Genomic DNA, 27,400 nt, shown 5'->3' with positions numbered 1-27,400 from the left:
ATCAGCGTTTTCACTTTCTGCACTATTTTGTCAGGGAGGGTCAATATTGCTTTAACCGGTTTTTGACCAGGGTTCCGCTGTTTATCTACTGTGTTGAGTTGTTCCCAGGTATGACCAAGCAGTTCGGTATGGTCTACTTTCCTAATCTGTTTCCACACATCTGCTGGCAAACATAACCCAAAGAACAAGTCTATGTTGGCAAGTGTCATTATTGTTGATCCCAATGCGGTACCTAGCTTGGTGTAAAAGATGGTCGGGTTCTTTCGTAAATCCGGTAAAGATTTACGGAACGTCAAGCTGATACACCCAATTGTAGACCACCCTTCCTCTAGCGTCTTGATGGTTCATATCGTCATGAGTCCCTTGTCCACTAGGAGGTACCCAATAAGGGGCAGCTTCTTTTATCGGCATCATGCTATCTGGTTTTTCCACCGGGGGTCCTGCTATTTTAGATGTCCTGTCCTTATCTATCCGTCCTTGTTCCACGATGTGACGGAATACTTCCAGTGTGGATGAAAAGAGTTCTGTCACATCGTTGTCGCCTTCATCTCCGGTGTCTACCTTTATATACTGGTACTTCTCTTCATATGCAGTAAGAGTGTGGTAACCGAGACGTACAATAAAGTATTGTTTGTGGTTTTCGACATAGGAGTTGCATATGTCTGTTATATACTCTTCTGTCTCCTTCCTATCCATGAGGGATTTAACTATTTTATCAATGCCTGCTCGCTCATTTTTACTTAATCGCGGGACCCTGGGCACTCCTTTTTCCTTTGATCCTACTTCTACTACTGTATCATTTGATGAGGCATTTGGTGTGAGTGACTCGGTGGGAGCAGAGGCAGTGGAGATCGAGGCGATCGTGCCATCTCCGGCTATATTTTGGGGGTACTGGTGTTGTACTACGAGATGAGTAGGGGCGTAAGGGGGTAGCATGTATATGATTGGGGGACCGAATAATAAATCCTCATCTACCCTTTGTTTCACCGGTAACTCTGGGTAAAGAGTTGAGGGCGTTCTAACAGGGTATTGACCTGATATTTTGTATTTCTTTTTCCTTTTTATTGGTTTCCTTTTCTTTTAGTTCTTCTTCTAACCTTTTACAGGCTTGGTAAGCCGATTTTCGTGTTTCTTTATCTTGTCTAGCTTCATCTCTTTTCTTTCTTTGAGCTGCCTCTTTTCACCATAAACCAAAACTGTCAAGCATGGCTGGTCTAGTTTTCTTTTTGTGGAGAGCTAATTCTAACCTTTCTATTTTAGCGGGATCGAAAGATCCCGTCAGTGGCCACTGATTTACCCGGTCCTTCCTAGTGTATTTATGCCTTAGTTTGCTATAAACTACGGTGGCTAATCCATACTTTACGTACATATCCTTGTTAGGGGTGCCTTCCGGCGGCGCCGGCTGACTGACCTCTAACAAACAGTCTGGTCTAAAACAATTACAATCAAACAATCTAGAGAAAACAGGCATGACGTATTTATCAGTCAAAATGAATATCTCAATCAATCAATGTAGACAAAAAGTCTGCACTACTGTCCTTCGCTGTCTGCAAAGAGAGAATATTCCTATTCTTTGTTGTTTGCAAGCAGGAAATGTCTCAAATAACTCAATTTCAAAAAAGCAATACTAGTATTTCGATCAAACTATTCAATCAATCAATCAGTTTAAGTCGTTTTTTCACGACCTTACCCGGACCGTATGGACAGTTCTTAGTCTTCCCCTTCCAGTGCCTGGTTGTCCTCTCACTCCAACAATCAATGCGGCGTTCTTCTAAGGTCCCAGTCAGGACCGCAGGTCACTCGAGAGAGGTCCGTTCGGAACCGGTGAAGTTCAGTCGATCGGCAGCTAGGCAAGGGTCTACTCAGGCAGGTATACTCCAATCGTTTAGTCGTTCACTCCATCGTTAAGACCTCTCTACCGGACCCACGTGTCGCTGATGGGCCCTCACGTTTGGGCGCCAATTTGTGAAAGGCAGCGAGTCTTTTAAGACCCTCAATGCTGCCTGCTGCAATGTTTCACCTCTAATTCACTTTGGGTTCGCAATCAAAATAATGAGGCAAGCGCTGGAAACTGGAAGACAATAAAAATGTTTACTTCTCATAAGGAGATCACGTCAACTGCAGACACCGGGATATCTATGGGAGGTGTTCTGCTGATAACTCCTTTGACTCTTCCTTTTATACAGTTTTCCACAATGCATTTGTTTCATCAACATGGTTACACAAGCGTGGAGTCCCCGCCCCGGGCAGTTTGCCACACAAGACCAATAGTAATTCTCTTCCCACCCAGGTCAAACAGACAATCTTATCTTGCAGCTGGACCTTGCTTCAGGGTCTAAAATATGTGAGACTGGCCAGATCTAAGAGTCAGTTCTGTTGATAAAAACAGGTCCCATTGTTGGTAAAAACAAGTCTTGCTGTTTGCAGTGCAATAAATCATGTTTGCAAGGGTCTTTTTGGTATTTGGAACCTGTTTGTGTAATAGGTGCAGTGAGAGGTAGAGTGTTCAAGGGTTTGCCTGTAAACAGAGATGAGAGGAAAAACGAGTGTGTGGCAGCAAGTGGCGCTGAGGTTTGTCGTGGCAATAGAGTTTATAGCCCCCAGCACACATACCAGGTCGGTCAGAGGGTCAGAGGGATGCTAGTAAGGGCAAGGTGAAACAAAGGTGACCAACAGAGTACAAAATGGCTGCGATAGATTAAAATGAATTCAGCTTATGTGCCCATAGAAATTTCCACCAGACAAGATGGCGCAGGTAATGTTCACGATTGTCATTTTGCTTTTAACAAACTAAGGTTTGTGGATTCATCACAGTTCTTCTGCTATCAGATGCTCCTTTATGGCTTTCAGTTCTCTGCCAGAGTTAACCACAGATTGAGGGAAATGGACATTCTATAAATTTTCTTTGTTCAGGTATTAGCCATGCCCTGCTTTTTGACTACAGTCTTTGTAAAGACATTGCTTCCTTGCAGACTACCCGACTAATGTGGTCTATTGAGGGGGAGGGGCAGAGAGTGAGTTACACAGAGCCAGTCAGGCAGACTGGAACCATGGGTAATGTGGCCACTCTCCATCCTAGGGTTACACTTACAGTAGAAAAACGTCTGCCATTCAACTATACCCGCACCTGCAAAGTCCCCCCAATCCACCGCCACTCTGGGGAAGGTGATAGTCGACGTCTTTGCACTACAGAGATTTACATTGGAGGGCCAGTAGGGAGCGTCTAACATAAATTGAAGGTTAAAAAAAAGCCTGTACCCCATGACCATCATCTAGCGCAGCCATTTGATTGTTCGTAATGGCCTGTACTTTGGGACAACGTGTTACTCATGTTCAGAGTACCCTAATAGGAAGCAAACCCTGGCTATCTATAACAGACCAATATAACAGGACCTATAATTCTCTTCCTGTTTGATTTTGAGAAGTTAATTGGTCCTTCCAATCGAACTTGGAAATGGATTCTTGCTTTTCACTCAAAATAGATGTAGGTTTGCTCACATTCATTGGAACTGTGGCAATGGGCAGCCACTTGACACTGAAACCATGAACTACTGTTACACCACACCTATAATTATTGCTTTTCATCTGACACCAGCAGTAGGTTTAATTATCTTGTATTCTTTTGTTCTTGTTACATGGCTAGTGCTTCTTTGGAGCAGATTTAATGCTGTTGTCAAATCAAATGACCGCTAAAGTAGTGGTTGAAAAACAGTAGTTTTGTAGAAAATGGCAGAAACGTGTATTTGAAATAATTCACAGGCATTAACCAGTCGTGTCAAAAGCAACATGTAATGGGCCTTCACAGAGCCTGTCAGCTGTGGACATCATTTAGAGTCCAAAATAGAATCCGTTCTTATTCGAATTTAGTTTTTATTCAGAAAGTTATGCTTGAAGTGCACTCTTTACCTTATACGGGAAACTATCTTTATCTATTCTCTTTTTTTGGGATATAATTTACTGATGTTAAAAACGCATATCTTTGCCTCTGTTTCTTCTGCTTTTGAACCTGCTGTGACAAATTGTGGTTCCACAAAAACTATATCAACTGTCTAGGTAAAAGTAATTGTTTCCTAATGTCTGCAAATGTGTTTTTGTTTTTTCATGATACAGAAAATGCCTGCTGCTTGTGACTCTCTCATTGATGACATTGAGGATATTGTCTCTGCACAAGACCTAACTCCCCAAGATCGACAGTTTGCTAGAAAGGCAATAGTACCCAGAGCCAGGAAGCGAAATAAGCAGCAGGATGGTGTGGAAGAAGAAGAAGAGCCACCAAGTGACAGGTAAGTGCACATAGGTTAATGATCAGATCGATCTCCAGTAGATTGAAGCATGTTGCAGGCACTTGATGTTTACCCCGAAATGTCCTTATACTTTGTGTTCGACTCCTAGGGTAGACAGACAGTAAAGGTGACTACAAGCCTATTGTCACTGTAAATCAATAGTACTTCACAGATGTATCTTCCATGACTGCTATGTGGTGCACAGTTAAGCACCCAGTGTAAAGACATTTCATTTTACTAATAGCTTTGAAAGGCAAAATAGCCACAGAGAAAACTACGAGAGGATTTCCCTCTAGTGCTGAGCCTTTTTTTTTTTTTAAATGTTTGGGCCAGTTTACACTTAAGCCTTCATAACTTTTGTTTCCCACGAAATGTATCCAGATCAAATTGGGATCTTTTTTTCCATATGTTGGGGACCTTAAATGTACCAGGGGTTTGTGAATTCCCCTGGAGCAATGGTTCCCAAAACTTTTAGAACCACAACCCAATTTTTAGGTCGAGCGACCTATCTCAATGCGCATGCGCATTGAGCGGGAGCTCGATATATAGGGGCTTATCGAGAGTTTACCTAACTGGCGATTCCACTGGCGATTTGATGCTGTGCCCGTGTGCTTTTAGGTCAATGCGCAAGCGCATTGCGCTAAAATGCGCGTGCACATCATCAAATCGCCAGTCAATCGCCAGCAGCATTCCTCCCCTGCTGCTTCACACCCTCATGCCGCTCTCCCCGCTCCGCCCCTCCCCTGCCCGCCGTGTCGCATTTCTCCTCCCCCCTCCCCACAGCAATGCCCGGCCGTACTTTCACTTTGACGGCCGCAGGCCGTCTCTCGTGTTTCTCCTTGTTTTTCATCCTACTTAAAGAAGCCCTGCTTCCAACCTACAAACATTTCTGAGTAAATTATGTAGTACCACTTCACATACTCGTGGAGGTCTTTGTGAACTGGCTCCAAGTTGTATATTAATATTCGCATTTGGTGACTGTGATGCCAATTTGCAAAGGTGTTATTGGCGTATTATTACTTCACTTTCTCATGCATGCCTTTGTGATTTGACCACGTTGTGTTCAGTATGCCATTCTTTTTTTGTTGTTAAAATCTACGCCAATCTATCAAAGCAACAAATTGATGTCAGTTTAGGCTTTCGGTAATTACCTCAGGTACTTCAGAGCACCCGCTGCTTTCTTCATGGTGGGAGTTCTTGACTTCCAACGCGCAGGCGCAGGGCAGAAGGCACCACAGACGGCGGTTGGTACCCTTGGGCAGGAAGTTAAGGTGTCCCTGCGCCCTCCCTAGTCCTCCTCTACTCTGGCAACGGCAGTGCTTGAGCCGAAGGCTCCGGATCACGCCAAACTGGGAGGGACGGTATCTTTACGTGTGTGAGACCATTAAGGCGACGGCCATTTTAGAATGGTTGTTTTTCCACATACAGTTTCATGGATAAAACTATATTACAAACAAATGATATTGTGTGGAACTCGGGTTTCAGTGAATATTTATCATTTGTGCATTACCAAGTAGTGCCTTTGTTTTGTTTTGATGCTATTAAAATCCTTGTTTCCATCCCCCTTCAGGATTACAAAAAAAAATTACATTTTTGCTTTCCTAACGGCTGAATGTGTACAATTCAGTTACAGGTATTTACATTTTGTTGTGTGATTAAAAAAAATGACATCACACAGACTTTACTTCACACACCTGTACCGCAGAAAGATTATCACATAATTCAGTTACCTTTACTTTGACTGACTGCAAGTGACAGGAGTTTGTAAACACAAATCCCCCATGTAAAAAAAAATGCAATTTGTCAGAAGACAGCCTGACGAGACAATACAGAAATAGATAAATTAAAGGCATCTTTATTTATTGCATGTACTTTCGGGATCCACCGACAATCGGCTTGAGACCCGCCAGTGAGTTGCAACCCACAGCTTGGGTAACCCTGCTCTAGAGGGAACTGAAGAAAGCCAAAATGTAGAATTTTTTTCCTAAATGAGGAAAATGTGTATGAAAGCATATATTTTGTTTCAAAGGACACACACAAAAGGGTTGCTGTGCATAGATCACCGTATTCCCAGCTTTCAGGAACAGGGGAGTTGGGGGGGAAAACAAATTTTACCAGTTTTTACAATTTTCTAATTGATGGCTGTCCATAGTTTTCGTATTTTTTGTGGTTTTCGTCTACTTACAATTTGTAGTGGAAGCAGATATCAAACCCCTTGGTAAACCCGGAAAGCTAAACATTTCTGGAAAGTAGACAGAATTCGGACTACAGCAAAGGATCACTTGTGTAGCTTGCTCATGGTCTTCCAAAAGAAACTAATATTTTAACAAAAAATTAATTAAAATAAGTAGGAACGAATATCAATAGGTTACAAAGTCGTCATCTGTAACTTTTGTGCCCCGATGACCAATTTAAAAAAGTAATAAAACGTGTCCGCCAGACTAATCTGATTCCAGAGATATATAGTGTTTGTTGGTTGTCCGGACACGTAATCTCAGAGCCTTCAAATGATGTGCAATGTATGATTTTTCTCTGCATACTGACTATGCATCGCTCCTATGGTAAAATCTAACGGCTGAAAAATGGATATGAAGAAAACCTATGACATGTTTTTTATGTGTCTGAAATAATGAGTATAGGGATAGTAGTTATTTATACCTCTTTGAATTTGGGGTAACCCATAATAAAGAGGGCATTTAGCACAATGTGTTCTTTCTTGCACATTAACTTACATTTGGAAGCCAGAAATGGAGATAAATTAAATACCTAATAACAAATGCTCTACTTTTCTGTGTACTCTCACTTCTCCCAATTAAAATGATATGCCACTTGTGTGGCTGAGCTGGTCTCCTGCGACAAGAAAGGGCCTAAAATGCAACCACTAAATATCAAGATTTTGCATTTCAAAGTCACGCATTCTAGCGATGTGGGTAGCTTGGCCAGCATTCAGGGAAACCTGCAAAGTCCAGACGTTTCTGGAAATTAGATGGGAAGGGCCAGTGTGATGTGACTTTTGTGGATTCCACAATGTTTCTTCCAGAAAGCCCTGCAAATTTCAAACTGTATCTAAAGTCAGAGTGTAGTCTTATCCTGTGATGCAAGGTTCTGGGATCTGTGGGGATGCACAAAAATACCTATCTCAGTGTTCCCATTTTTCTCCCTGTAACCCTATTTGTGTGAGTAGGTTTATTGCCCTGGAAAGGAACTGGTCAAAACTTGGTGCAAGTGAAGTCAATGTAGTGTCTATGTGGTCTTCACTATCAAGTGCGTCTAGCAAACCCACACATGTGAGTTATTGGAATTCTCAGGAAACATTTGAAAATGCATGGTGTTAAGATTTTTGCGATTGTCAAATGCCTGAGACGTCTATTGAAGAAATGCGACCAAATATGATATTTTTGGATTAAACCATTGACATTTGCAGGAAAGTCTGGATGAGAGACCAAACTGGGACCTGTACAAGCCACCCCACTCCTTTTCCCAGTGTCTGCAGGTATGAGAATTGCTTAGGGTAGGTAGGGTTGCCTGCATTTCTCACATCCCAGTTCCCAAATATTTACTCAAAATGCCTACTTTGAAAAACCATGGATGTCGCATTTTCTGCTTTCTATTAACTATTTCCTTTCGACAGCCCAACATATTGTATTCCGTATCCATTGGGACAGGCCTACAAACGCAATGAGTGTGGATGTGGCTATATCCTGAAAAACAGTGCATGCCTACTCTTGATAGAAGATGGTGTCTAGCTTTCTAGAAGCATCGAGGATTCTTTCTTTCATTTTGAAGCTGTTAAATTTGACCACTATATCTTATGGATGTAGGGACCCCACAATGCGGCTGGCCTACTCAGTGAGCAAGTTCAATGGAGAGCTCTTGATATGGATCTGTTGGAACACATTATTAAGTAATGCCTCCAAGTACGTGCCCTTTGCGTTTATAAAAGCACACAGTAAAGTGTGCTCCACAGGAAACGCAGCTGCATTTAGACTACCACTTGAGGACTTATAGCCTGCTGTTTGCTAGGACTCTTGGGTCTTAAAGTGCTTTATTTCACATTCATGGCTTTTTCAAGGAATGTACTTTAACATAGTCCAGGAAGCTCTTTTCAGCAACCAAAACAAAGACTTCTTATTGTGACCTTTAAGGTTGTATTTATCGTTTCCATTAATTCTGTGTGTGGCTCGGGAGTGAGAGAGTTATTTCAGACCCCTCCTCTGGGAGATGTAGAGTTGTCTTACACAGGAAATCGGATGGTGATACAACCCTCTGGTGTATGCCTCTGAACTCCTCACCCCTCCATGTCTCATCACTCACGGTAATCCCCAAACAACCTTCTTGCACTAATCTCAGAAGTAAAAAGTGCCTGCGGAGTGTCCCCACATCTGGGGAAGACCTGCACAGCTGCATCAAGTAGTCGGGTACATTACGTAGGAAAAAAACTATGCATTTAATGTCTTCATCCACTTTCCTGCCTCTGACCATCTGGCACTACAGAATATTTTCATTAAAGCATCAAACAATTTGCACTTAATCATGGGCCATCCACAGGCTGATCCTTAAGGTTAGAAAAGGTTGGAACCCCTGGGGGACTGGCAAAGTTTACATTTGATGGGTTCATCTTACTCACTACACTTCATAATTCCTTTTGAAGAATTAAATGAGTAACCCAGTGCAAGAATAATGACAAGGCATTGGCGCAATATGGACAATAAACTGCTTTTATCGTAATGCAGAGGGAGAACAGGTGGTGCAGACTTGTTGGCACGGTGCCCCCCCCCCCTCTCGATAGGCTTCTCTAAGAGTTATTTACTTGATGAGCCATGGGATGCACCTAAATGATTTAAAGCAATACCTTACCTGATAAACCACAAGCTCCCTTTTCTGCACCCCCAACCTACCTGCTGCTTTCTGCGGAAGACTGACTAGAAACCAGAAACACTTTTCTAGAAATGCAAACACTGGCTGTACCACATTGATGGCAAACACTTCGCTACATTTGAGTAATTCAAAAACACTATGAACCCAATACTATTATGAACTAGGACTTGCGCTGTAGGATATGTATTTCTGTGACTACTCTGGTTTATTAAGGTAAAGGGTGGCTACAAGGGATTTAGTTTGTCTATTGACTTGTGATCAATTTATGAGTTAGTTAACAGAGATCTAACTCTAATGTATCCATAGGATAACAACGAAACTTTTCTTTGATGAAAACAATCAATGATAAGTGAGGAATAAGGGAAAAAGCACACGGAAAAGTAATTTTATCTGAAAAATATTGTATTGAATAAATCAACAAATAAATATATATACGGTCATATAATGAACAAATCAAGTAAAAGCAAAAAGTGTTATGGACAGAAGTATGAACAAATCAATAGGTCAGTTCATAACAGTTCATCAGCTCCTGTAAATTATAGGCAATAACCAAGTCAAACAATGTACGATGGTTTATTCTTGGTGCAGATGAATTGCTTATGGAGATGATGAAGAGGTCGACGTTTCGGTCTTGGTTGCAGATGTCTAAAAGACCATCATCAGGACAGAAATGTTTTTGCAATGAGTGCCCCCTAAGTAAGAACAATATATTGTAATTACTTATTATGTCAACAGAGTGGAATCACTGCATGGACAAACACAATATTTCTTTGAAAAATTAGACAGAATTATTCCTCACTTATCATTGATTGTTTTCATCAAAGAAATGTTTCGTTGTTATCCTATGGATACATTAGAGCTAGATCTCTGTTAACTAATTCATAAATTGATCACAAGTCAATAGACAAACTAAATCCCGTGTAGCCACCCTTTATCTTAATTGCTCATTGCCCAAGCCTACAAGGGTGTATTGGGTTACCCATTTTCTTTCACGTCATACTCTGGTTTATATCAATTTCTTTTGATTTACATTTTTCACACTAGCTGTATTTGGTTTGAGGCGTTGAGATTGCTCCCAATGTTTTGGTTTAAGTGCATTTTGCACCAACATTTTTGATCTGTATCTAACTTGTGAGCTAACTACACTTAATTTACAATATGATTGCATTATGGATTTCATGCAGTTTTGCTTAGGCTTTGATAGGGACATATTTGGCCGCCAGCTTGCTATGATTAGTAGTCTAGTAGTTCCGCTTTCTTTATGTGAAAGGCAGCTGCTAAACCTCTGCTAAATCGAAAGCGTGTAATAATTGTACCAAAGACAAGCCTCTATACAGTGCAGCCATCTGCCTGGATCGCGCTCTAGCTCTGCAGAACCTGCTTCCACTTAGAAGTGTGTGCAAGATCATAGAATATTCACCCACATTCCTATTATCTTTCTTTCCAACCACTAATTTGCTGTGCCCTGAACTTATGCATATTCTGGACTGAATCTCCATCATGAGATTCCTGTACGCAGTGTTTCCTCAACTTTGTCCCGACAAAAGAACATAGTTTAGGTCTGCATTTAAACACAGATTCCAAGTTCTGAACATATGTGCCAGACATGTCTGGATTTTCTGTGCATTACAGAGGCGTAACTTGCTGAAGTCTCCTTGCCAATCTTAAGTATATTAGTTCCCTGGGGGCGTGGCTTAGCCTACGACCTAAATGGCTGCGCTGAGCTGAAGCTCTCCCGGTCCAAGTAACCCATCCGACCATTTCCTGATTTCTAATGCGACCCAAAATTGAAAGACTGTCAGCGGAATAGCGGGTCATTGACTGGCGACACTGAGGACTGGCGGACACGATGTCAAGGGAAGATGAGAGGCTGCGCGCGAGCGCGGCCCGCAAGAAGGCGGCCTGACGGGCGCTCCCGACGTCAATCCCCGGCGGCGGACCTGACATTTGGAGGCGCGGTGAGTGGCGGAGGAAGTCCTGTGGTGCCGCCCGAGCCCTGAGCAGCGGTAGGCCTTTTGTAGCCCCACGGGGATTGCCGGGCCTCCAGCGCGGGGTGCGCCTACACGGCTGTGCGGTGTTGCGGCGGGAGGGGAGTCTCCATGGTAGTGCCTGTGTGTTCTGGCGGAGCCTTGGTCGTGGCGCAGTGTGGCCGTCGATGCGTGCCCCCCTGGAGCATTGGACATTGTTGAACTCGGCGATTGGAGACACCCCCCGCTCCCGTATACGGGAGAGATTCCCGCACTATATGGCACCCTGTAGATATCGTCCCTACCGCCACAGCTGTCTAATTGAAGGCCCCAACACCAGAGTCAAGACCCTGCAGAGACCCTGCCTAGGCGACAAGCACCGGCCTGACTACAGGGCGAAGCACATACAGCGCATGAGCGACAGACTTGTGGCGTGCAGGTGAACATAGCGGAGAAGTAGGGGTCTGCTGCGTGCATGGTCTCGGTGCTGTCTGCTATCCTTTGCCAGTGTTGTGCCATCACGGATTGCCTCCGACAACGCAGTCCAGTCCTCGCAAGTGGGGCGCCCTGAACCACTGTGGAAGCACCAACGTAATCTGCCACATCTTACATTAGGGGACTCATCTGCAATCCTCCACATAGTTGCCTCCTCTCCAGGCCCTCTGAGGTTAATGCGGCATGGTCCGCAGAGATCTAAAACCACGCCAACTCCCCTTTGAAAACATCGTGGACTCAAATCTTGAGCTGCCTGACAACATGGTGACAGGCAGGCAGGCTCCGATTGCACCAGTGGACGATGCTACCAGTTGGGCCCCTTGTTGCTGGAAATGAGGGCAGGGTTCAAGGCACTGGATTTTCGCTTCGATGCCTTAGACAAGCACATGGCAGACCTAGGGGCGAAGGTCCAGGTACACTACAGGCGTCTGGACTCCCGTACATCCGATCTGGAGGACAGAATGGCCCAGTCCTTGAAAAGAGTTGATCGTATGGAGCGAATACTGAAAGAAGTGGCAATAAAGAACGAGGATTTGGAAGCGAGGAGCTGGCGCAACAACATCCGCCTCGTGGGCGTGCCGGAGACCACAGCAGCGGGGCGCATGGACAACATGGTGGAAACTATCCTGATAGATCTCTTTGGTAAGGAGGCTTTCACCCCGGGATTTGTAGTGGAACGTGCCCACAGGTCGCTCGGACCAAGACCTAACCCCGGTCTCCCGACCAGGCCCATTATTGCCAGAATAATGAACTTTAGAGACCGAGACACTGCATTACGACTGGCTCGTGAGAAGGGAGAACTCTTATGGCAAGCCTCCAAGCTGTCATTGTACCCTGACTTCACTACCATGGTGCAAGACACTAGAAGAAAGTTTCAAGGGGCTAAGGCTACGCTTAGGAACCTGGGACTCCAATATGGCATGTTGTATCCTGCCAGGTTGAGTGTGGAGGTTAATGGCCGCTCCCGTATATTTGAAAACCCGAAGGAGGTGCAGGAATTCTGCCATACCTACAAACTTAATAACAAAAATCCCTCTGATGCCGTTACCTCCTCCCCCCAACACAGTGGGTCTGAAGCCAGCGCAGACCTGTTCTCTAGTTCGGGCCATGGCTAATTGTTTAACTTCTGTACATTGTCGCTCAAAATGTTGGTTCATAGTTTGATACTGGGATTTGTTTGATATAAAGTATTATATGTTATTGGTTACTAGACCGTGGATAGTATACGTCCCCACCTTTGGTGTACACCTGACGATTGTTTTGCTTAAGGCAGTATATACCCAATGAGTATAGATTTACATATGTTTCACGCTATCGGGTATGGTGTACTACTATTGAAAAATGGGTATTGCCTCTCCGACTGGGCGGGAAGGCTGGGTGGGGGTGGCAGGAGGGGTATTGAAGTTTATGCATTGCACTGAGTATGCTATACCGTATTGCAGACACTTTTGATGGGTACAGGCTTTGGTTATTCTTTCATATTGTAAATAACGTACAGTTATGGCGCAAATAGGTCACAACTCAGGCCCTTTCAATATAACTCTAGCCACATGGAACGTCCGTGGTTTAAACAACACCTGCAAGAGGAGACGGGTGGTGCACTATTTGATCCGGCACAAGATAGACCTCGCACTCATACAAGAGACTCATCTTCCTCCAGGGGATCGGTCTCGGTTTGCATCCTCATGGGGCCCAAACTGTTATTTCGCCAATTACAGCAATTATGCTAGGGGCTCAGCCATTCTTATTCATAAACGACTCCCCTTCAAATATCACTCTGTCGTGTGCGACAAAACCGGTAGGTTCGTGATTGTAGAGGGCACGCTTTTCAGCCACATGATTGCGATGGGTTGCATCTATGGCCCTAACGTTGAATCGCCTAATTTTTTTCATACTCTCCACTCAAAACTGTTACAACTGGGCTCCACACCCCTTCTTTGGGGGGGCGACTTTAATGTCACGTTCGACCCTGTATCCGACAGCACATCCACAGCCCCAGACCCGAAACCGAGGGCACGAAGAGTCTTACATTCTATGTGCTACCACCTCTCACTACTAGACTTGGGACGGGTCCGCGACCCGGACCATGCCCCATAAACACATTACACTGGCGCAAGGGACACCTGGACACGACTTGACTACTGGTTGGCCTCCCCTGAAATTTCTAGTTGGTTCCACAAGTTGCGAACATTGCCCAGGTCCTACTCGGACCATTGCCAGTACTATTAGAGCTGTTGATTCCCTGCCCTGAAGGGTTTGAGCGGCAGTGGAGATTTCCGAACCGCACTCTGGACGTCAAACTATTGAGGCAAGGACTTTATGTAGCCATTGAAGACTACTTTGAAATCAATACAGGTTCTGTGGACTCCGAGGCAGTGTTATGGGAGGGATTCAAAGCTTACATGAGGGGAATATGTATTTCCAAAAGCGCTGGGGTACTTCGGGACCTACGTAACACACTTTCTCGGTTAGAGAGTGAACTGTATGCATTGGACGCTAAGCAGAGGGCGACTGCTGACCCTGGATACAACACTAGGAGCGCGGCTCTGCTCTTAGAATACAGGGAAGTAGCTGACAGGGAAATACCCTATATGGGAAAATATCATAGTGCTAAAGTTTATGGAGAGGGGGATCGCCCTGGACGAGTCCTGGCCCAAATGCTCCGACCTTCCTGTGCGAAGACATACGTTACGGAGTTACATACCAGGTCGGGGGCACACTCACAGATCCTTTAATGATTCAGACAGAATTTTTATCCTATTTCAAGACACTGTATACTACCAAACTAGGTCAAGAGTCGTACCTTTCTGAGATATCATTAGGGTACTTGGAGAAATTTATGCAAGATTTTTTAGAAGAACCCATCGCGACAGACAGTATAAATAAAGCCATTACAGCACTAAACACGTCCATGGCCCCCGGGTTGGATGGATTTACAAGCGAGTTTTATAAAGCCTACAAAGATCTCCTAGTTCCCCATTTACTAGATGTCTATGCTGTGGCTCTAGAGAAACAACAGCTTCCTCCTACCCTGCAAGAGGCAGTTATTATTCTGCTCCCTAAACCCGGCAAGAATCCCCTACAGTGTAGCTCGTATCGACCATTGTCATTGTTAAATTTAGACTATAAAATTATTGCGACGGCTCCAGCATGCTGCCTCTCGCTGCTCATGGAATCTATAATATCCCCTGCTCAATCAGGATTCATCCCGCACCGATCCAACGCCTTCAACCTCCGAACCCTGTTTAACACCTTGCACAGAATAAACCCAGAGGTTCCCGCAGCGGCAATACTACTCGACATTGAAAAGGCTTTTGACTCCCTAGAATGGCCCTTTTTTCTATCCATAATGCAACGCATGGGAATGCCCCAAGGCTTCATTGCAACTATAGCACTGTTATACACACAACATACAGCTAGACTCTGACTAAATGGTACCCTGTCAGTACCGTTTCCCTTGTCCCGTGGCATGTGACAGGGTTGTCCCCTTTCCCCTTTATTGTTTATTTTAGCGATGGATCCATTGATTAGGCACTTTCAGGAAAAACACCTATACAGAGGATTACAGTTCAACACAGGTCCACTATTAGTTTCCCTATATGCTGACGACCCGATTCTGTATGTCCGAGATCCCCAAACAATCCTGGATCCACTACTTAGAGAGATACTCCGATTTGGCACCTTCTCAGGATTGGGGATAAACTGGCGCAAATCAGTTATTTTTCCTCTTACGGCCGGGACAACCCGCTGGGCCCCGAAATTCTCATTGGATTGGTGTGCCGATTCGGTAAAATACTTAGGGATACATATCCACCCTGACACTGACCAGATTATACGCCGTAACTATGGAGTGGCAATCTCTCAACTAGAGGCCCAAATTGACTCGTGGCTCAAACTCCCCCTCTCCAAGGCGGGATGGGTTGCCTTAATAAAAATGATAGTACTCCCAAAGTTCTTATATTTGTTCCATAATATACCAGTACCGCTCACCAACAGGTTTTTCAGCACTCTACGATCACACTTAATCAAATTAGTATGGGGCAACAAGACTCCCAGGGTGAAATGGCAAGTGATGACGCTCCCCTGTGACCGAGGAGGGTATGGAGTCCCTGATTTTCACTTGTATTTTTTAGCTGCCCAATGCAGTTTCGCACATACATGGTACCACCCGGATGCAAGGGTTACCTACTTGCGCCCTGAGTCAGACTTCGTCCTCCCTAACACACTGGCCACTGTTTTACCCACTGGTATGCCTAGGGACCCCAAAGATATACAACCAGTTTCTACTACCAGCTGGGCATGGCTTAAGCTAAGCCGTATAACCCACACACAGCCATTATACTCCTCCTCTCTTCCACTCCCTAATGCTAATTTATTACCTATAACTGGCGAGAAGCTGGTGCAAAGGACCTGTACTAAATTTAACATTAACAAGATGGGGGAATATCTTCCCTACAGGCCATGTGTTTGATCTAGAGGATATGTCTACCTTCTCGGAAGCCACATTTATGGATAGGTTCATTCTGACCAGGCTACGCTCTGCCCTGCAGGCCTGGCTTTCGAACTACCCGCTGGAACCTCCCTCGTTTCCCCCACTTACATTGGTGATAAATAGCAGCAAGGGGCTTCATCTTGTATCACAATTATATAGGGCGTGCTCCGCCTTGGTCCCAGTGGACGATGACAGAATACGTACTGCATATGGGAATCTGACTTAGGCACTCCAATTACTGACGAGCAATGGAGGGCCTGCTGCAGGGTTACTAGAATAGTGTCCTTAAACAGCAGATATAAACTGATACACATTACGTTTTTACGTAGAATTTGTTACGCCTGCCCGAACGCACAAGATAGATCCCTCCTGACCACATTGCTGGCAGCGGTGTCAGGCCACGCAGGCTGATTTCTCGCACCTTGCCTGGTCTTGCCTGCAGATTCACTCCTTTTGGGTGGCAGTTCACAAACTTCTACGCAAAACGATTCAGGTCACGGTGGAGCCTTTGCCCGAGATAGCGCTCCTGGGATATGTAGTGCAGATCCCGCGAAAGTTCGCAGATTTGCTGCCATCTCCTTACTACTGGCTAAAAGAGAAGTCGCAGTTTATTGGGGTAGCAAGAGGGCCCCAACGGTAAATGGATGGATCCACAGTCTAGCGAGCTGCTCCACGAAGAGTGACTTGTATGCTGGTACTATTCCACCCTCCTCCAGACCTAAAGATATTTGGGGGTCCTTTCGAGCTTTCCTCGCACTGCAGCAGCAAGCTCCCCCCCATAAAACAGGAACAGGGTATAGTGCCGACTGGGGTGGGCTAAAATGAGGCGCTACACTCATAATATGTTTAAACATATCCTACCTGAGTATAACAAACAGATCTGTGGTTGCTTCTTGTGTATGTGGACTGATGGGAGAATAGTAGGGGAAGCCTGGGGATCGATACGCTGACATGCCTCGGCTAGGGTACTGGAATGTATCAAAGGTGATGGCGTCGTGAGGAAGGAGCTGACGCATGTAGGTGTACTGCGAGGGAGGCGCCTTGAGGCAGTAAGAGATTGAGAATAAATGAGTTAAGGGAGTTTCTCCCTGGTTATTGCCGAACGTGAGTAAGTGCATGGTGGCCTAACAAATTTTCCATAAAAATTACTATCCCTAGACTGTGAATACAGGGGTGCCGCTCGAAGTCGTAGTGAAAGGCGAGAGGCGCCCTGGGCTGTTCCTTGGTGTTGCTGGTGCAGAATAGCGGACACAGGACCCTGAAAGCAGCGAGGATCACTTGGGGGACTTTGGTTCGTGCGGGACTGCGAGTCCCAGGGCTGATTGCGGCACTTAACCGGCCGCACCTGAGACTCTTCCCGCCCCGCCTCCCTGAACTTCTTCACGACTCGCGGCCCCCGATTCGCAGGAGCCGCTCGAAGTCGTAGTGAAAGGCGAGAGACGCTCTGGGCTGTTCCTTGGTGTTGCTGGTGCAGAATAGCGGACACAGGACCCTGAAAGCAGCGAGGATCACTTGGGGGACTTTGGTTCGTGCGGGACTGCGAGTCCCAGGGCTGATTGCGGCGCTCAACCGGCCGCACCTGAGACTCTTCCCGCCCCGCCTCCCTGAACTTCTTCACGACTCGCGGCCCCCGCTTCGCGGGAGCCGCTCGAAGTCGTAGTGAAAGGCAAGAGGCGCTCTTGGCTGTTCCTTGGTGTTGCTGGTGCAGAATAGCGGACACAGGACCCTGAAAGCAGTGAGGATCACTTGGGGGACTTTTGTTCGTGCGGGACTGCGAGTCCCAGGGCTGATTGCGGCGCTCAACTGGCCGCACCTGAGACTCTTCCCGCCCTGCCTCCTCCTATTTAGCTATTTATATTACCGCGCTCGCGGGACGCGTGCGGGACGGCGCTGGGCGAAGCCCGGGCCCGTTGTAGCCCGTTCGAGCCCGACAGAGACCGGACCGGGCCACCCCTCTGAGCCCACATCTTCCCCACAATTATACTATATGCCTGAAAGTTCCATCTAGGCGGAGATCTAGACAAGCCGGTATCCAGGCATTATGGCTTCAAGGGAGACAAGGAGTAAAGCAACGGCCTCGTCCACCATAGCTACAGGTACTTTGGATAATTTCCTTATTAGAGCTAATACTGCTGTAAGCAATGAAGTGGCGGCCCTGGAAAGACAGCTAGCAGATGGCTTTGAAAATATTAGCCGGTCTTCTACAGGACTAGCTGCAAATACTACCTCTTTGGAGACATTGGATGTTTCTCATCTCTCTCTCCTGGATAGTATTGATCAAACAATTGAGTCTGTTTTACAGCAGTTAAGGTCCTCCTCAGCCGTACAACGTGATTCTCAGCGGACACTTCCTGACGCTGTACCATTGACATCATCTGACCCAGCCCTGATAAGGACCGAGGGAAGCGAACTAAATTTGTCTCATGCACGGGGTCTTCGAGAAGGTGCTGTTTCCAAAAGGAAAAGAACTAGACAACCCAAGGGCACAAAAAGGCCGAAACTGGACCAAGTTTCAAGTGTCGCTGTTGACATCCTTGTTATAACGGAATCCTCTTCTCCCGCAATCGATAATGAAACTGTCACTCCAATACAGCCTTCTGAATTACCAGTGCCAGGGCAGGCTGCTATGTTTGTTTTTGGAGAGGGGGCTTGTGGAGGGGGGGACAAGTCTTTATCATTTATTTCTAATCTTTTGCAGAAGCTATTAGACCCCGTCTTGAAGAGGCTTGATCGTATTGTCACTAGATTGAAGTTAATTGAAACTGTGACAGGGGGCATGAGGGAAGAGATAAGAACTTTGGGAAGTAGCTTAGGTGTAAACACAAAGAAAGCGGGTAGCTCTTCCACCTCCAACCCAGTGACTACCACAACTACAAACACTACTAAACCAACGGTATTAAATGTACCAACAGTCAGTACCGTAAGTACTGCCCCATGCCCCCCCCCCAAGGCAAGCCGTGCCTATCCCTCAAGTGCGGAAATCAAAGTTGCCTGCACCAAAAATCCCACAGACAAATGGAAAAACACCACCCAGGACTGGCGATAGCTCCGCTCAGAATGTTCCTAGTCTAACCCGGCCGCATACAGTTAATCTCCCTCCTGAGGCGGCAGAACATACTGTAATTCTGGCAGGAGTGCCGGAGCTTTCAAACTCTGCAGTGGAACCTTTTGATTCCCTAAAAAATTAAGTGCTTAGTTGGTTAAACATCCATAGGCCCCTGCCACCACATATTAGAAGTGAAATATTAATGGTTAGGCGGGTTCCTTGGGGTGGGGATACACAACTAAGAAAATCAAGGGTGATTGTATTTTGGTAACCTTTAGGGACTCGCAGATTGTTTCCCATATAACTAATTGGCTGGGCAACCCTGGAAATACCATCATCCAACTGTTACCATTGTCCTTTTTCTACCCCCCAAGAAATTATAATCCGCACCCTAGGGTGAATGATGGTTGGACAAGGGTGGGATTTGCGATTGATGGTACAAGGTATAGGCCAGTACGGCACAACATGCCAATGCAGAGTAACTATACCCATTCTAATAGGTATAGCAGTCTTGAGGAGGTAGATTGACTGCAGCGGGTTAAATGTATTGGAGGTAGAGATGACTTGGCGCCCATCACACTTGAGTTGGGTACACTGGCGGATATGGTCGACAATAGAAATCCTCTCTCTCATCACTCTCTTAATGACCAGTTAAGCACTTCAACTATAGAACCCCCCTCATATCCCCCCAATATTACCCCCAACCCCCATGTATTGAAAATTCTTTCCTGGAATGTAGCGGGTCTATGTAATAAACGGGCTTGCCCCGACTGGGGGTCATACATAGACTCAAACGATATCTGCTTATTCCAGGAAACTTGGGCACGGGAGGACCAATATCGTTTAGGTTTTGCTTCATTTTCAATTGCTGCAAAATGGGTGGGGAAAGGTCGCCCTTCTGGGGGCCTAACGATTTGGGTAGCAACTCACTTGGGATGCAAAGTCAAAACTGTTGATACAGCCTCAGATGACGTCCAGTGTGTAATTTTAGAGTGGCTGAATGGTTTCAGATTGGCACTGGTTAACATTTACTCTAGGCCGGTGAGCGTTGCATCTGTGTCTGAAACCATTGAAGAACTATCCTCCTTCTTAACCAACATCCCAGAGGGTGCCACGTTTGTGGTGGGTGGTGATTTCAACTCCCATTTTGAACCACTGGACGGGCTGCTGGATGGTGTAAATCAGGAGGAGGACAACGTTTGGAAAATTCCAGAAGTGACAGGTCCTTTAGTAAAAGCATGGACCCCTCTAGCTGTACAAATTACCTCACTGACTATGACCCACTCGATCAGGGCATGTAATGGGTGTACAAAGTCTGATAATCCACCTGCCTTCACTTTTAATCAGGCGGGGAGGAGGGCACGCCTTGACTATATTTTTGTGGAGTGCAGGGCTTGGGACAGTATATTAGACTTTAGGGTCACAGACAGGGGGGAAGAGATCATAACCCGTTAATCTTAGATTTTAAAATTCCGGGTGCCGCAAAGGGCACCGAAATATCGCATCTTGCCATACCAAACATGTCTACCTTGTCAAGTAATAGACGAAGGGTAAGATGGAATAAGTTGGCTAAAAACTCTAACGGGTTAGCTAAATTGTACACTCAGGTAATCCCAGTACTAGAGGATGTAGCTGTCCTTACTGAACAGCACTCAGTGAACTATTCTCGTGAAAAGTTGCGAGAGCTTCACAATGTATTAGTAACTATCCTCACTGAATTTTTAAATCCCCTTGGTTCAAGTACTGGTGGGGCTCGAAGGAAACCATCCTGGTATAATAAGGCTTGTAGACAGGCAAAAAGTGAGCTGCTAGCAGCACTCAAGCATGATAATAATAGGGACCTTGTAAAAGCAAGGAGGCAAGCTTATCGGAACCTCATATTCCATGCTAAGACCGAATGGGAGAGCGAGAGATGGGCAAATCTAATGTCGGCTCTTGCGGTTAAAGACGCACGTAAGTTCTGGCAAATTGTGAGTACTGGCTCACTTGAGCCAGAGCAGGCAGTAGCTCCTAACATCGCCGCTGAGGTATGGGAAGTACACTTTGCTGGACTGTACAAGGAGGACTTGCCTAGCACGATTCTCCCCTTGCCAGATGTAGTAACAACTCCTGATTCTAACTTACAGGACCTAAGTTTCACCTTAACTGAGGTCCGAGCGGCTATAGCTAAGCTCCCAGCGGGTAAAGCTCCAGGGCTGGATAAGGTCCCGGGGGACCTTTATAAACAGGAACCGGAGATTTGGGCCCCATATCTCCTAATAATTTTTAATGCAGTTCTCGGGGGGATGGCTCCTCCAAATACTTGGCTGGGAGCTGAGTTGGTCCCTATCTTCAAGAAGGGGTCACCTCTCCTCCCAGCCAACTATAGGCCAATTAGCCTGATAGATGTATCACAGAAACTCTTTACCAGGCTGATTCTGGATCGCATTTTAGATTGGGTTGAGGAGTCAGAAATCTTAAGTGACTATCAAGCAGGTTTTAGAAGGAATGTATCCACCACCGACCAGATTTTCAGGTTAAACATGCTTTTCTGGAAAACGGTCAAAGTCCAGGGGGGTTCGCTTTACACTGTTTTCGTTGACCTCCGTGTGGCCTTTGATTTGGTCCCATGGGGGAAACTTTGGAGTGTATTGAGGGATTTAGGTATTCCATCTCCCCTTCGAGATATTTTAATACGTCGCCACTCACAGAATTTCGCAAGGGTCAGGTGTGGGAATCAAGGCAATTTGTCATCTAGCTTCTCCGTTGGCAGGGGGCTAAGGCAGGGTTCCGTTTTGGCGCCAACCCTGTTTTGCCTCTATGTCAACGGAGTGATCACCCACCTGAATAAGGTCCCAAATAGAGACGCTCCAAGGCTTGCAGGTACAGGGATCTCCGCGATTATGTTCGCGGATGATACCCTGTTGTTGGCTAAGACCCCAATGGGTATTCAGCGAGTCTTGGATGCTTTTGTCTCATTTTGCTATGACCGGGGATTAGAAATAAATACTTCCTAAACGAAATTCATGATTTTTAATCCACCGAAAACTTCCCGCCCTAATCCTGCTATAAGTGGTGTTCATTTGGAGAGAGTGCAAACTTTCGAATATTTGGGACTAACTCTTAATGAGAATATGACTTGGGCACAACATCAGACCAAAACCCAATTAAAACTCTCGCAAAAAGCAGGGGGGATCCTTAAACTCCTAAAACAAACTATTTCAAAACCTATTTCTCCCCCACTTGAAATTTACAAAATGCAGGCGCGGGGAGCGGTGACCTATGGTGGGGAACTGTGGGGACACAGTTGCCATCAAGCAATCATCACTACGGAAAATAAGTTTCTTAGGCAGTTGGTATCCCTGCCTCCTAGTACGCCCCTACTCCCCCGTAGGATGGATTTGGGACTTAGATCAATGAAGGAAGAACTGGGACTCAAGCCCCTTACTTTTTGGAGGCATCTTTGGGTTACCCCTGAACTCGCCAGTTACAGGCGTGAGCTTGTAGAACTGTTAAACTCCCAACGTCTGGACTCTTTCCTGGCTGAAATACATCAGGCAGGAATTTGATAGGTTAGGTTGCTCCCCATTATGGTCCAATCCTGAAGAAGCGTGTAGGGGCATATCTCGAAGGGAGTTAGTCTGTATTGCGATCAAAAATTGTTGGCCTGTCTATCAAATGCCCAAACTGGAACAATAACGAGATCATTCCTGGTTCAAAAGATCACTATAGACTGGAGACTGCCTTTGACATCATCAGCCCCAATGGTCATAGGAAGCTATACCTCCAGTGGAGATATGACTCCCTACCAATAAGAGCTTTGACCTCTCGTTGGCACCTTAACGCTCCCAGGAACTGCCCTGCGTGTGGGTCTGAATTAGAGACAGAGTTACACACAATCTTTTTCTGTCCTTCCTACAAGGCTTCTAGGAAGAAGTGGATCATCCCCATCTGCAAAAACATGGGCATTAGGGAGTGTTTTCGCTCTTACCGAATATTAAAAACAGACTTATCACCAATAACTGTTTTTGCGGTCACGAAATTCCTGGCTGCTATGTGGAATATCAGAAGGAAGTATCTGCTAAATTGTGATGAAATCTAACTGTGCAACTGCCGAGGTGATCTATGGGGGGAGGTGTCCCGAGGTGTCTTCGGGTGATTGGCCTTTGATCTTAAACTAATGGTTTTACTGAACGATTTGTATGGCTTCTGTACCTTTGTATTTTTTAACAATTGTAATGTTTTATGATGAATTTTATTGTGTACACTTTTATGACATTTTTCTTGTCGAAATAAAGACGAAATGAAATGATGTTGCTAATGCTTGGTTGTCCCACGGCGCCTTAATGATTATGCTGATATGACTATGTTGAGAATGTACTCTAGATATATTGCAATCAAACTCTGTGCTGTGCTTTATTTTCGCAAAATGCTAAATAAAGTTTTTAAAAAAAGTATATTAGTTCCCTCTGATTATTAGATCTTATGCATTGACATAGCTTTGTGTTTATGAAGGAGTACTGGTGATTGTCCACTAGTTGCTGGAGGTCACTATGCTTCTCCCAAACAATTGTAGTCTGTGACATTCAGTTGTACTTTTAAAAATGACTAACACTACCTCTTTCATGTAACTATTGTCCTCCTAGTTCTTCTGCTACTTCCTACCTCTTTTCGCTGAAACAATTTGCCACCTTACGCTGGAAAAAACCCAGCCTCATGATTCCTAGACCTTAGTGTGGTCCCAGGGGCCTATCACCTACCACATGTAAATTTCTGTTTAATTTACAAGTCAACATATTAAGAGGAAGCCCACCCCTTAACGTGGTCATCTGATACCTCCGATTAAGGTCCAAATTAGATTGTATTTCACTGGAAGACTCCCATCAATGTGTGTGGACTGACAACTTTGCTGTATCCAAAAGTTCCACATCTAAAGTTAACAGGCAACTCCTGTTTCGTTATACAGCTTGCAAATGGAAGAACTTGGACCCCTATGTAATTGGGCCAGAATTGAGAAAGAAATTGGATGCTGACAATTCTCTATACCTCCCTCCTTTCCCTCTTTAGCACTAATTGTATTGCTGTGTTAGGCTATCCATTGCCCCTATCAGTCAGAAATCAGAATACTAGGGAAACGGTGTGCACGGTAGTTGGATTTCTTCTGAGCTAAAAACCATAATAACAAAAGTCAGGCAAGCAGAAACTAAATGGCGATAGGATCAATCGCCAACCTTCAGAACATTATGCATCTTAGAAGATAACCTATAAGCCACAATTTCAGGAGGCCAAACTCTAGGTCTCACAGCGGATAACATCCACTCAAAATCTAAAGAGTTTTTCCACATTGTGGAGAAACCTTGTATGATGCCTCTTACTGACATCCACCCTTCTAGTGATTTTGATGATCTATCCTCTTGTTTTCAGGGAAAAAATAACACCAGAGATGCGAATAGCTCTGAAATAATTCCTCCTCCTCATGTTGGGGTAGAGAATTCCTTAACATCTACTCTCCTGTTTTGCACCACTTACTGCAATGCAATGTACAATAGCTCTCTTTCTCTTGGGATAGTTTCCATGGAATGGGGCAAGCAGTGGCCAAGCCTCTGCTTAAATAAGCCCCCATTACATTTGCAAGAGCCCTGCAATTTTCAACCAATCACTGCTTCTGTACCTAGGTAAACTTTTAGACATCATTGTGTTTGGCCAATTGCAATACTTTGGAATATTACCAGTTGTTTGCCATTTTACATATGGGTTTCAAACTTGTCATAGCATCGAGTTTGTTGTTCTTTCTGTACTATTTTATCTCTGCAATCGAATGGGCAGTGTTGCTGCTATTAGATGTGCCTGCTGCACTCAATACCATCAAAAGATCGTCTTTTCTAGCTCTGTCCTAACATGGATTCAATCATTTTTTGACAGAGTGGGCACAATCTGTGTACTTTACTTGCTTCTCTTCAAACCAAATAACTGCGGCGTTTTTCATGGGTCCACTTTTACGCTTTGTTGTATTAACCTGTACTTTTGCCCGGAGCAAACCTACCTCATTAGCAAAGGGCAGAATTGTACATGTACACCAATGACCAGCAGGTCCTCTTTATCATCGCCTGCTCTCGAGATGATTTGACTTACAGCGAAAATGTTAACAGAATTAATAACTTATTAGGAATCATTAGATGATGGATATATATTGATATTTCTGAAACAAAACCTGCCAAATTTGTTTTACTTCTCCCCAGTTAAAGTAAAAGGGAAGACCATCGACTGTCCTGTCATTATGGGATCTCGCCCTGTATCTACGAGTGCCATCAGAAGCCTTGTTTTTTTCCTTGATTCTTCTATTTTACCTCCTATTATTAAGCCAACAAGGTGTGTAGAAGCTGCTCTTTCATTTAAAGATCCTGAAGGGAATCCTTCCATGTTTACACTGTCAACAGGCTCCACCTATCAGTTGTTAAAGCACTTATCCATTCTAGACTGGATGATGGTAAAGCCATCTGCCTGGCCTCTCCAGCCAAGCTGTGCAACGACTCCAGGCCGCACAGGATGCCCATCACGCCCGTTGATGCCAGATCGAAATAGTTACATTCCGTTCCAAGATCATCATACACAAAGCTGTCTACCAAAATACCCCCGCCATGCTGGCCACTAAATTCTCATGGTACAGACCTGGCTGGTGGCTTCTGCAGACCAAATCCAGGCTTCCTGCCATTGCTTACAAAACGTGGAGTTTTCTGCTGCTCTCACAACCTTTTGTTATAATGTTTAGGAAAACTCTGAAGCCTGTGTGTGTGTGTTTTTTCTTTCTTTAATCGTACTAATTTAATTCAGGGCTTCTCTTGGTGAACTTTTACTGCAGAAAAGAAAGTATGTAAATTGGCTCTATAGCACTAAGACGCTTATGCATAGGTGCGCACACAAGTAAACTTAACATACTATAATGCAAAGAGGGAACTGGTACTGACCTGCTGACCGTGTGCACTGCCCCCCTTGACCTAGTTCTAGGACACCCCCGCGCCGCACGGCCACCAGCTGCTGCGTGTGCCTCCCTGCCTTACTGCCTCGCCGCCCGGCTGCCGCCGCGTGACCACGCCCCCTCCATCGAGCGGCGTGGTCCGTGCTCGCCGCTTCTCTCCCTGGTGTCATCGTTGTTAGAATTGTTGTAAATTGTTTAATTTTTACCTCTGTATTGCCTGTATTGCCTGTTTTGCCTGTTTTGCTGTTTGCTGTTTGCTGTCAGTAGCTGCCCTCCGTCTTCCCTCCCCGCTCCCCGCCGCTAACCCCGCCCCTTTTTTCCTTCTGTACCCTCCCCGCTCCCGCCTCCCAGCTGCTCCGCCCCCGCGCACTTGGCCATATATGGCGACCGTGCGACACAGGTGAGTGTGACCTAGTTCTAGGACACCCCCGCGCCGCACGGCCACCAGCTGCTGAGTGTGCCTCCCTGCCTTACTGCCTCGCCGCCCGGCTGCCGCCGCGTGACCACGCCCCCTCCATCGAGCGGCGTGGTCCGTGCTCGCCGCTTCTCTACCTGGTGTCATCGTTGTTAGAATTGTTGTAAATTGTTTAATTTTTACCTCTGTATTGCCTGTTTTGCCTGTTTTGCCTGTTTTGCTGTTTTGCTGTTTGCTGTTTGCTGTCAGTAGCTGCCCTCCGTCTTCCCTCCCCGCTCCCCGCTTCCCGCCACCGCCGCTAACCCCGCCCCTTTTTTCCTTCTATACCCTCCCCGCTCCCGCCTCCCAGCTGCTCCGCCCCCCCGCGCACTTCGCCATATATGGCGACCGTGCGAACGCGCAGCGTTGACGCGCAGCGGGCGCGCCGATTGTGCGCCGAAGGCGCGCCAAAGGTAAGCCCGTCTGCGCCCGTCCGTGCCTGGACCGCGCCCAGTGCCAGGACCCCTGGCCCCCACCGACGGAGGCCGACCCGACGAACCTACAACGCCGCCGAACTCATCGCACTCAACACCGGCGGCATCCCGGGATGTCACCAAGCCACCCCGAAGCACACCCACGGACCCTTCAGCTGCCACGCCTGCAAGTTCACCTGCATCCGGACCTACCCTGCACCAGCACCCGCCAAGCCGAACACCAGCAGCAACCACCTCAAGTGCATCCTGCTCAACACCCGCTCCGTCCACAGACACGCCATCGAACTCTGGAACCTCCTCGACACCACAGCCCCTGACATCGCCTTCCTCACGGAGACCTGGATGAACGCCTCCTCAGCGCCCGCCATCGCCATCCCAGAGGGCTACAAGATCACC

General features: G+C 45.9%; 1 protein-coding gene across 1 annotated transcript in view; it reads left to right on the top strand.

The window, feature by feature from the left end:
* Positions 1-27,400, top strand: part of CDKAL1 (CDKAL1 threonylcarbamoyladenosine tRNA methylthiotransferase) — a 2,471,408-nt gene that overhangs the window by 91,109 nt on the left and 2,352,899 nt on the right. Inside the window, exon 2 of the mRNA XM_078687932.1 lies at positions 4,111-4,283. Coding sequence (XP_078544058.1) covers positions 4,114-4,283 — 170 coding nt within the window. The 5' untranslated portion in view covers positions 4,111-4,113. The remainder of the gene's footprint in view (positions 1-4,110; positions 4,284-27,400) is intronic.

Source organism: Lissotriton helveticus, chromosome 4_1 (genome assembly GCF_964261635.1).
Source record: "Lissotriton helveticus chromosome 4_1, aLisHel1.1, whole genome shotgun sequence".
In the NCBI taxonomy this organism is placed as follows: Eukaryota; Metazoa; Chordata; class Amphibia; order Caudata; family Salamandridae; genus Lissotriton; species Lissotriton helveticus.
The sequence above is the reverse complement of the archived record's forward strand: the minus strand, read 5'-3'. Positions and strand labels throughout refer to the sequence as shown.